Genomic DNA, 12300 nt, shown 5'->3' on the forward strand with positions numbered 1-12300 from the left:
CTAACACTCTTTCTGGTGCATCTAAATCCCTGCATTTACGAGGCAATGAAAAGGAACCCAAAGTAATGCAGCTAATTGTTCTTCCCTCACCCACGTGGGTTTCTCAGAACAAGCACGCAATTTCTCCTCTGCTTGGTCCCCAAAAGGAGAGTTTTGATCACATCAGAGCAAGGTGACAAAACACACCATATTCACGTTGCCAAGACAGTATGTATTTCATTCTGCCGGAGGGAAGCCAGGCTGTTAACAGATTACAAGCACACTTTGCACAGTTTTGGAAAACAAAACTGTCCCAGAAGACATGCTCCTGTAAATAAGCTTCTGCATTTTGTGATCAACTTACCTATCCCACAGCCTTTAATATTGAACATACGCTATGGCTACATCTGGATATGCCTGACAGTTTTTCCCACTGGCTCAGCAATGGAGGAAAAAATATAAATAAAACAAAAAGGAACGAGTCGTAAGATATCAACTCCGGTATTGGTCTTAGTGCTCTTTTTCACTGCAGTCATCATTCCTGGCAATGCTACAAAGCAGCTTTCGTCTCTCTTAGTGACTTTAAACTTCCTGCTAAAGGCTGGAATAGGTCACTGCTCCCTTTGCTTGCCCAGTCGTTCAAATCCTGTGAAATTCTAGATAATTATGAGTAGGTTTTCATAGCTGCTGCTGTGAAATGAGTCTGTGCCTCAAGCATTATCCCCCTGACTTGCTCCAGTTTCTCTCCTCTCCCACAGAGAAGCAAGCAGGACAGCTGGGTCACTACCCAGGGGAGCTGTACTTCACGAGGCACTGGTTTTCACCTCCTCCCCTGCAAAGCATGGTTATCATCCATGCCCAATACACAATCTCTCACAACACCAGATTCTCAGAGAAGGTCTCAACACACGCGGGCAACGAGGCTCAGCCTTCAGCCACCAAATCCAATGAGAGTGCTTCTCTATTAAAAATAAATAAATACTTCAAAATAAGCTTAAATGTCTGCGGGCATTTCCCTTCATGCTGTAACAATGCTTGTCAAACCTTAACACGGAGATGTTAATCCCTGTCAGGCAGCTTTCAGGAAGATGCCTGGCAAATGATCAAGGTGAAGTCATCTCAACATGACACACGACAGTGGGGCAGAATGCTGTGCCAGCCAGACTCCAGGAAAGAGCAGAGTATGGCGGATTAAGAATAAAAGAATAAAACACGTGCATCCCTCTCAGACAGATGAAAGAGCTGCACGGGGAAAAGCAATCACAATCACATACAGTGACTCAATTTCATGAGTACTACAGACTGAGTTGTGTGAGATCAGCAGCTCAGAGTATCTTCAGGGATCTGATATAACAGCTGTACACAGCAGACAGAGGTGACATATGTAGAAAGGAAAACCTTTGGCTACAGAGCTCAGCAGTGAACAAAACATGTAGTTGTACAGTTTTTGCTCAACAGGTAACATTTTATTCCAACCCTGGCTGTACAAACAGCATGAGCTTCTCACTTACATGCTGCTATGAAAAGTCTCACCACTTCTCAGCTCCATCCTCCCTACCAGCTATGACTGGATCCAGTAAGAGTTAATATGACAAGCAACTAGAGACTGCCTGCAACAACCAGACAGTCAATGAAGATAAAGATCTCTGGAAAATATAAATGCTGTGTCCGGTTTAATCCTGTGCCAGGACTGCTCATGGTGTTTGAAGCTCTTACAGCCTTCACTCTGCACACAGACAACAGAGTGGTAGCAAGAGACAGCTTAGCTGGCTGGCATACAGTGAGCTAGGAAACCACAAAGAGCTTCTTTAATACATGTACGAATCATACATGGGGCTTTCACCAGCATCCTCACTGTGATTTCTGTGATAAATCAAGGACAACAATATTTGGCTGCACGTAAACCTGCACATACAGCTAGCTTACCTTGCTGTCTGAATCAAGTTCTCTTGCCCAGTACATAGACAAATCTACCCTTAATATAAGGGAACCCACATAAGCTGGTGCTGGATTCACCACAGTTGAAGTAGAAGGTTTGTATTGGCATCACAGACAGAGGAGTTACCACCCAGCAGCAAAGCATCTCCTGAGGAAGAATAAGCAGCATCTACACAGGATCACAAGAAAATCAGCAGTACTTCTGAAGGTCATAATTAACGGCCACTTGTACCAACTCTTCATTTTCTACTACCAGTCAAACCTCCAAAGGTTGTTTAAATTAAATGCAGCCCTTGCAGACGACAAAGGAGGCACTGTGAGTATTGGAAATTACTGTCAATGCATACTAAAAAGTTAGGGTTTTCTGAACTAGAAATCAACAAGCAGTTTCCAACAGACAGAGGGGGGAAGAAACTGAGGCTCTCCTCTACTTCCCCACACCCAGTGCTGAAACATACTCAAAGCATTTTCATCAATTCAAAAAGAATTTCCACATCCTCTGACCCCAGCCAGAAAAAGTACATTTTCTCAGGAACCACCACAACTCTACCAATTTGAACTGTAATTCAGTAGCCTGTCTTGTACAAGATCAAGTTCTGAGCTGGACAGCTTTGATAACCATTTATATCAGCCGTGCAGTTACGAGGAAAGACAGACTTTAGCACTCAAATTCAGTAGCAGAAGGACAGTAGCTCCTGTCCTGAGAGCACAAATAGAAAACAAGTCGTGATCAGAACAGTGAGGATTCTTAACTGCAGAATGATTTAACCATTATCCTTGCCAGTTCATCTGCAGCCTTCAATTCTTTAGTGCTTGGTTTCATTGATGTCTCCTCAGATCTCAAAAGAGATCATAGCGAGCTTGTACAAACCTAGTTCTTCCATGAGTTTCTTCAGTCCTCCAGTTTTACATCACCAGCATGCAATAACTACTTGTTGCTAAGACCATGCCACCCCGCAAGGCTTGGCACAGGCTTTCATTTAACTAAGGCAATGTACAGATCTGTGCTGTATGTCAATTGGACTGGGTGCCTTGCCTCCCCAGGATGGTTTGTCAAGCTGGCACATGAGGTCATGCACAAGTCCAGACAGGATCTCTATCCCTCATCACAGGCATTACACAAAACTGACAGCCTCATATTAACCTACGAGTCTACTTATCACCAGGGACTCAAACACAGAATAAAGTGAATAGATTAAGGATGCAGCTGCAAACAACTTCATCAGCCATGGAGGCGACAGTAAACCAAAGGGCAGAGGAACGCTTAAGCAAAGTACTTACTAAAAAATACTTGAAGCCCAGGCCTTTAATCATCAATTCCATCATAAAACTATGTGATCAAGGAAAGTTTCAGTCAGAATTTTGGACACTTCTTTATGTTTCAAGTCTGGAGTTTTCGTCTTGTTTTTGCTGTTTTTAAACTAGCTGTTACTTAAGGATATCAGTGCGAGATCATGACCTCATTATTTCCACTCCTCCAGAGTCTGTAGGTCTCTCTTTGATGTTTCTAATGTCACATAGTCTCAGGATATCACCTTTCCCATGAAATTACACGGATTGTCCCTCTCCACTATTTGCATTCTCCCTTATACACAGAAATGACGCTTCCTGCGATTCTTCCAACTGTGAAAAATAGCCACTTAAATAAAATACAAAGCCACCAGCCTTGTTTTTTAACCAGCTGTTTTAAGTTAACACATCCAAACATTTATAAATGTTTCTCTTCACTATAAAAGTCAATTTTTCCAGAAACTGTCCAGAAAAAATAGTTCTTACCTTTGCAATCCCAAGATCAGCTGCAAATGCTACAATAAATGTAACAATTTTTGGGCATATGTTGCCTTTTAATATATTCTGTACAGTAGCCAAAAACTTCAATAGGACTAGTGTGAAAGAAATCATCATTGGCTTAAGATAGAAAGGGTCATGCTCCTTTTCACCTAAACTCAATACATGGAAGCCTGAACAGATGTGCTTGTTTGAGAAAGATCAGAATTATTAAATTCACAGCTACTCTTACTAAGAAAATCTAATCTTATATCTACATTTTCCATCACAAGCTTTTCCTCAGCAAAAACCAAAGTTTGCTCCAGAAACAAACAGGAAAAAAAAAACAACCATGGAAGATATCTAGTCACTTCTCAGAGATCCATAAACTTAAGATGACATCATTTCCTTAGTGGTGGTCCCTTTATTTATTTGATTTTCCCTCAACAACCATGCATAAAATGTTGATAAAGTCAAAGGATGAACCTTATCTCCCGTTCTCATGATATTTTAGGTACATAGAAGTTTCCTGGAAAAGTTTATACATTTAGGGATGTTTGGACCCACTGGTTTCTCAAAAATAAGGCAGTACCAACTGACATCCTCTGAGGTTAGGTCATACATTTCGATGGGAATCTGTCCCTCAGCAAGAAGGATATGAAACTCACCCACACAATCAAACTACCTCATACTGCTCTCTAGGGTGGTGGTACAGATTAGTGCTTCCAAGACTGAGGCAGTTTAAAAGGTAAATCTCCTTTCTATGTAATTTTCAAATCCATTCTAGATATAGAGAGAACGCGCTAAAAAGAAAATAAATCTGTTTACTTGGGAAATAAAATGGCATTTGTACAGCATTTCTTCAACAGCTGCTTATGAGCAAAGATAGCACAAGTCATGAGGTCTTATCTAGCAGGCCTGGAAGAGTTTTGTCACATGAAGAACAGACACCCTCTCTGTCCCACCACCTCTGGGAAGTGCCTTCTATATTCTCTCAGTTTACAATATAGATGAAATTCAGTTATCCCAATGGTAATTTTAAGCCCAAATGAAAACTGGTGTGCTTTTCAAACCTGAGAGTGCAACAGCTTCAGGAAAGATCCTACATAATCCTGTCATTCCCGTGCAGATCCCAGTATCAGCCCCAGGTTCAAAGGAAAACACCTCACAAAACTAATACATCAAATTTGCTGCTCTTGCCAAAATAAAACTTTGCTTCCTTATTTTGAGTAAAATGATGGTAACAACAAAGCAAGACAAAGGAATAACTCCCCCACAAACGTACCAGATGAAAAGTAAGGCAATTACATATTCCTCATTAAGTCTCAAAAGCCCAACAGTGTATGCTCATGCTGACAAGCCATGCCAAACAAGAAGTTCAAATGTCCCACTTGAAAAACTTCATCCACTTGGTAGAAAAACTAAGTGCGTATGGAGCCACGCTGCACACTTTAATTGTCTGGCTATTTTGGGAAAAAGATTAATACAAATAAAAATAGGTGTAACTGCAGTTAGGCCAACGCAGATAAAGATAGGAATGAACTGACCTTGACATATGCTAGGAAATGCCTGCATTTTTCCTGCATGTATGACAGTTCTAACTTCTCTGTGATCTGTCCCACCGTCTCTCCAGAAGTCACAAAGTAAACTCTGGGTTGTTGGCTCTTTTCCTTCTTTGCTACATCTGCAGTCAGGTTATAATTCAAACCTGTTTCAAAAAAGAAAAAGAAGAAAACAAAGGATGTAAGTGAACAATAGCTATATTTCAGCCCCTATCAATGGATCCTGTTGCCCCTGAGGCATGCACACTTAAATAAAGGTCAGGCCTTGCAGGCCCTCAATCAATCACGAAGTTTCCTGTGGCTGTGCAAAACCAAATCTAATTACTGACATACTCCCAGGATTTGTGCCACTGGCTTCCCAGCCCTTCCTGAAGGATGCTGAGCAGAAGTAGGAAGTCATGTAAAAACATACCTAGACAAGCACACTTTAATAAAGAAAGAAAAAAAAGAAGAAGAAAAAAAAGCATTAACTATGCTGTTAACAGAAAAAGCAAAAACACGATACAAACAACAAAAGCCTCAAGCTTTGCTTTCCTCATACAAAAGGACAAACTAGATACGAGCCAGACAGGATGCAGAATTTCCCAACAGTTACTTTTGTTCACTTACAGTCATCTTTGCATTTAGCCCTTAACTAGAGATCACTGCCTTGCACTTGGTATCCTCCTTTCAGACAGTACAGATCCCTGGCAGCTTATAAAAGACATCCTCAGAGACTAACCAGCTGTATCTCCCTAAATCCTGTTTCCTGCTGCTCTACAGCACAGGTAGCTTAACACAACGGATGGATTTGCAGCTGGATGTATCTGTGTCCAAAAGAAAACTTGCTGTATCAAGGAGCAGTATAGCAGTGAAATAATCAAACTGTACCTTTTCTGTCAACAATAAGGGCAGGGAAACTACAATAGAAGCATGAAAGCTTGCTCTGCTGGCTGCAGACAGGGGAAAGGCAGGCAATAGTCCGTACCGGTTTCAGCCACCATCAAGGCAATAAGGGCAGTACCATAAGATCGATCCACTATAAGCTTAATTAGTTAATTATCTTTGAATACCACAGCCCACAACAGCTTTGGTGCTGATTAATTACATAAGTAGAGTGTTTGTGATATTACTACTTTTTTATTCATGTTTTAAATTCCTGGTGATTGATGCTAGATAAAGTGCTCCATTTATATATAATTTTTTTTTAATCTAGAATTCTATACAAAAACCAGCATGAATGTAATATATGACTAGACTCAGTGAGGACTTCTACCTGATTTCAGGAAGGGCTCTTTGTTGTTGTCTGCTGCTTGTTTTGTGCTGTTATTGTGTTGTTTCTTTAAAATCACTGAGAATTGGTTTCTCAAAATCAATGCTGCCGTCCATGCAATCACCACTAATCCCTATTATTCACTAACGTCTCATTACTTTGAAGAATTCATTTAACAATAGCATAAACTTGGTGCAAAAGCCTGTGTGGGCAACTGTCATTTCTGTAAGTCACACCCTGCCTGCCTCACTGCGCTACATGATGCTTTCTGATCAGAAGCTCAGGGTTTGGCCTGGTTGAAATCCCAGCAGTCTTTCCCTTTGAAGCGTTCACATCCCACACCCATCCCCGATTTTCCCTTGTCTGCTTCCAAGACCCCACATTGAGGCGTGCAGGCTGAAAGCTGTGCCTCCCTCCTCTCGGCGACACCGAGGAATTCTGCCAGCAGACCCGGAGCAGCCTGCGTCTGCAAGGCCACACATCCCTCCAGAAAGGGACAGGCTGTGGCCAGAGGGACAGAGGCCCTGAGAAAGGCTGTGTCCCGCCACCAGCCCCATAGCAGGCCTCAAGCAGAACGTTTCCAGCTACCACAGCAGCAGTGGATGTTTTCAATCAAACCGCGCCGTTCCCATCCCCCCCCCCTGCCCGGCCACCACCTCCCCTTTATTTTGACAACTTGTTTCTATGTTATATCCAATGATGACACATCGGTGGAAAAACTGAATTATCATGAGTAAGGCTTTTTTCCCCTCACCCCCTTCTCCATCCTCATTGCTTCCAAAAAGCCACTGGAGGGGGGGAATAACTGGCAGACTCATCCCTCCTGGTGGTTTAAGTTCTTCCTTCTCACCCAGCAGGAGATTTAACTCTTGCAGGTAATGCTCTCAAGTCCCCCTCTGGCTGCTTTAAGCATAGCTAGCAATGCTTTCTGGGGATCTGCCTGTTCACTTCAGGCAATTAAAGTAAAACTCTAACATGGATTTGATGAGCTTAGACAAACAGATTCATTTTTCTAGTAACTATTCCTTTCCCATATGCCTAAGAGGTGTCGATAACAGCTCCTCTGGGAAACTGCAGGTCACATCTGCAAGACAAACCCCGCCAGCAGGGCAAGAGAGTTACTCCAACTGGTGCCTGGCCACCACAGCAACATACCTGCTGAGTAAACAGCATTTTTATAGTGGATTTCCACTCTTAGGTAGCACAGCACGCAAGCAGGCAGCCTGAAGAAGACACAAGTGAGGAGAGAGGGGAAACAAGGCAGCAGCATCCTATGGTTTGAAACAAGAACCGCCGCAGGCTGAGCAAAGGAGGGCCTGTAAATCCCCAGCCAGTAGGCAAAACCCTTCACGGCCCACTCAGAGGATACCATGGTGCACAAAAAGCAGGGTTCAAAATGCTCTGCAGGAATAAGCCCACCCATAACGTGCTGTCAGACTGGCACTGACCTGGGGTTGGAGAGCACATGGAGAAATTAAAGAACTTCTTAAATAAGAATGAAAAGTCCTTGGAAGAGGAACGCGTTTCTTCATCTTCTATACCAATAATTGTGAGAATAAAATTATTCATGAACTTTGCTCACAGAGAAAACTCTTAAATACAAAACAGCTATTTAGAAAGTTTGCTCTGGCAAATGACAACACGCACAGGACATTGCCTTCCATCCTTTCCCAGAAAGCCTTCTTATCTTCTTTCAAATTTTCTGTGTCATTCCTAGCTTCTAAGTAGGAAGTTAGCTAAGCTGCCCCGAGCATGCACTGAAAAACACATCCAGCAATGCTGCTGAGGGATTCAGAGGGTAGCAGTGATTCAGGCCTGCATCCAAGTGGATGGGAAAAAAGAGACAAATAACACTGCTGCACCAAACTACAGCAGGATGCAGATAAGGAGTGCCTACTTTTGTCAGGTTTTGGATCAGGCATGTTTCTTCAATCCTAGAAACATGTCAAAGCAGAGCAAAAATATGAAATAATCCATTATTCTGAACTAAATCTCAATCTAGACGCTCAGATAACAACATTTGGTGCATGAGAACTGCCCCAGAAATGTATCAACACACAAGCAATGCACATCTGAAGCAAAAAGCAAGGAGAAAGTTAGAAGAATTACCTAAGGTATCTAACTGTAGCCAAATACCCAAAAACTTTCGTTTTCACAGCCACTAAAATTCATCTAATCCATCTACTGGTACTGGTTTTTTAGATTTTAATGTTGTACAGGAAATTATCTAGATCATGGCCACATGTTAAAATCCATTCTCTAGACGGACTGAATGCAATAAAAGGAACTGATGCATGGAGATACCAGCAACTTCTGTTTCTTGTTCTGGTCACTCAGAAGTGTGAAGCCTGAAGAGGCTGCTGGATCCTGCTCATCCAGGCTAAAAGAGAACTTCTCACTCTTGCCTTTTCTGAACTGCGATTCAGCCTGATGCTCAGGTTCGTGAGATGTAGCTGTGGCCAGGCAAAGCATGAAACATCACTGAACAAAACAACCATGGCAATTCTGAGCATACAAACTCTCAGTATAGCCCATAAAAGATGACATGAATAACAGTGACTGTGCAGTGCAGAACCCCCCAGGAGCCTTTGACCGTTATTTCCAGGGCATGACAGAGTCCCTCTTGTCTTCATCAGTACTGCTCATGCCTCCTGTAGCCCCACAGCCACCCTGCTATGCAGCCATGTTACATGCCAATAGCTATATCAGATCTAAACTCTACCTGCGTCCTTAGTGTAGAAGCTAACAGAGGAGGACAGAATATTTTCTGCCACTTTAAGATGCCTACGGGATTTTTTTTTCTTCCTTTTCTTTTATTAAACTGTGTGTAGTACATACATCTACCTAATCCAGCAAAGCTACTTCCTTTCTTTCTCACCCTGTGAGAGCTGACGCAGGAGGAGAGAATTATTCTACAAATACTGAAAGTCTGGGGGGGACAGACAAATCACTGTATTTCTCACAAATCCAAGACATACCAGTGGCTGGCTGTGTTTGTTGGCGGATGCTCAGCCCTCCAGCTAGCACTGAGGGAGAGTGAGGGATGGACAATGCTTGGCATTTACAGCAAAGCACATGATTCAATTGGGCATGGATGTTTGTTCAGGCAAAATCATTTCTACTACAAGTTCATACTTCTGAAGACCACGGTCTGCAAGCAGTACATACAAAAGGGATAGGAAATATACAGTCACTGGATTAGTAACCATCAACTCCCAGATAGCTATTACATGACCAATAGTGCTGCAACTGCTGTTGGGGGAGAAAAATAAGAGTGGGAATGGTTTACATGCAAGTGTGAGACACTGCTAGAAGATAGCTTTTCTTCCCAAGACTGTTAATGACACAAGCACAAATTCACATAAGCATTGCAGACAAAAGAATGCTGCCTGCACCTTGACTTTCTAAACATTCTGTAGTAGGTAACCAACATTAGCTGCCCAAAAGTCAGAGAAAAGCCTCAAAACTGCCCAACCTGCAGTTTTGAGAGTCCACACTGACAAAGGGAGCACTGTTAGCAGAGCAGCACTTTCAGTGAGCACTGTACTCTCACTGCCTGACTTATCAGACAGCTCCCAGACATCTGAAGCTGAGACCATCTCAGTGCTTCTGCCACAGAACTTAACCATAGCATTTCAAAATGTCTGCGTGCCTTTTAGAGTCCAAACTGGACAGTGATGTACTTAGAGGAATATTTTTTCCCCATATTTAGCCACAGAGATGAACAGTTGTAATAGTTCCATGAATTGTTCCACCCTTTGTTAGTTGATACTCTTCAACTACAACATAATTAAAATGGCCTGTTAGATTACAAACTGAAAGCTTGTTTGAGATACTGTATCCAAATCATATCCCTGAGGGCTTTTATCCATTCAGATTGTTCTGCCTGCAATGTTTTCAAGACTATTCACTTTACAAGAAGCATTGTATAAAAAGACAATGGTTGGAAGTATTATAATCATCTACTTAATAGAATAAAAATTCCTCGCAATGAGGCAGATGTTAGCCACCAGAGAAGATGCACATGTACTTTCACCACAAGAAAAATCAAGAGTACAGTTTGTATGACCATGCAGAGGAATTCAATTGGCTTTTACAAGATGCAGCAAAGCAGAAGATAGCCCTTTTGTGAAAAAGGGGAACATGGATTTAAAATGAGACAAAGACGGACCATTTATGAGCTGCAGGTGATGTGACATTAAAGCAAAAGGACACATTTTCAACAGTATCCCTAGAAATATTATTTAAAAAAAAAACACCAAAAACCTGAGATATTAAGTACTTCTACTCATGAATTTAAAGACACAAATAAACACCCCTAGAGCACCCAAGGACAAGTTGTTTCTAACTGACAGAAGATGAGAATATCTAAAAAGCAAGCAAGCAAAAACATCACTGTTTCAAAGCAGGCATTTGTCTGCAGAGTCTGCCATCATTTACAGGGAAGGAAAAGGTGCAGAAATAAAAAATGATGTTTCAGTTGTATCTGTCTGTTAGAATCCAGAGGTATCTTCAATAACTGTTTCCTGGGCTTTCAGGTGATAGAGTGCTGAGCTGCAAAGAGCGACTCCAACAAGCTGCTTCTAGTTCTTATTCCATGTGAATGGTAGGAGAACAAGACCACTACCATTCCTAAAGCATGGCCAAGTTAAAACAGCGTGGCTAAGCTAAATAAATCCAGACTTTACGGTATTTAGAAACGCTGTATCTATTCCATAAAACTTAAGACAATACCTAAGACTTATAAACATTGCGATGTAAAAGACATAGGCAATAAATTAATGCAGTCAAGATGTAATGGTTGGCACAATTATATACCTTATACAATTCCATTCACCCAAAAAACTCAGTGTGGTTTACAGTAACTAAGTAACCTGGAAGATATTCTTACAGTCAGTAGAATTCTGGGATATTTATAATCATTTTACAGATGGGTAAACTGATGCACTGAAAAGGATTTGTTCACATCTGGCAGTGAACAAATACGAATCTGAACACCCGTAGTTCGGATTGACAGTGCTCCATTTCAAGAGCTCCTTGTAGATTTTCAAAGACTATTCATCCAGAGCAAATCAGTTGCTTTCTGATAACAATGATAGAGGATATGTACACAAAAATGCATTATCAACAGGCACCTTCTGCATGGTGACAGTACAGTACAGCACGGGATATCTTTGTTCAGTTTAAGTCACCTGTCCTAATCCTGTTCCCTCCCTGCTCCTTGGGCCCTACACTTAGAATGGCCTTGGCACTGTATACACAGCTTAGCAGCAACCATAAGCATCGCTGTCCTATCAACATTGTTTCTCCCCTAGAACCAAAACGTAGCACCATACCAGACACTCTAAAGAAAACAATTCTGTCCCAGCTGAAATTAAGACAAATGCCAAAGAAAGCACCTCAGAAGCCTCCAACTTCCTGTAACAGCATACCTCACGTCATCACAAAAAATTCTTTAATGGAAAAGTTCTGTAACTGATCCAAAGGTAACCTTCAATTCCATGTCAGCCTAAGAGTGCTGGCACAGGTACCTTACCTATTTCTCCAGGAACATGCTTGCCACTGAAACGAAAGCACGCGGTGACATTGAGGCAGTTAACAGGCTGCAAGCTGTCATGGCACTGAGGAGCTGTGATATTGATGGACGCTGGCAGGAAAATGGAGACATCCATGGTAATGACAGGTCTGGATCTGGAGATCAATACAGAAGCTGAATTGAAGAATCATTCAGAGATAAGTTGCTCAAAGGAAAATACAGTACATTTGGTAATGTGCATGATTTCAAGTAACCATGAGAAACAG

The 12300-nt window shown here is 41.9% G+C and overlaps 1 protein-coding gene across 2 annotated transcripts in view; it reads right to left on the reverse strand.

Moving 5' to 3' along the window:
* The window catches only part of ITGA9 (integrin subunit alpha 9), a 213621-nt gene that overhangs the window by 161845 nt on the left and 39476 nt on the right, over window positions 1–12300 (reverse strand). For both annotated transcript variants that reach the window (XR_007378066.1, XM_048950756.1), the window contains exons 14-15: window positions 12035–12189; window positions 5232–5392 (exon numbers count right to left, since the gene is read on the reverse strand). Coding sequence is in view for 1 of the 2 variants with exons in the window: in XM_048950756.1 (XP_048806713.1) it covers window positions 5232–5392; window positions 12035–12189 (316 nt within the window). In the remaining variant the exon portion in view is untranslated. The remainder of the gene's footprint in view (window positions 1–5231; window positions 5393–12034; window positions 12190–12300) is intronic.

The sequence above is a fragment of the Lagopus muta genome, chromosome 7, assembly GCF_023343835.1.
Source record: "Lagopus muta isolate bLagMut1 chromosome 7, bLagMut1 primary, whole genome shotgun sequence".
Taxonomy (NCBI): Eukaryota; Metazoa; Chordata; class Aves; order Galliformes; family Phasianidae; genus Lagopus; species Lagopus muta.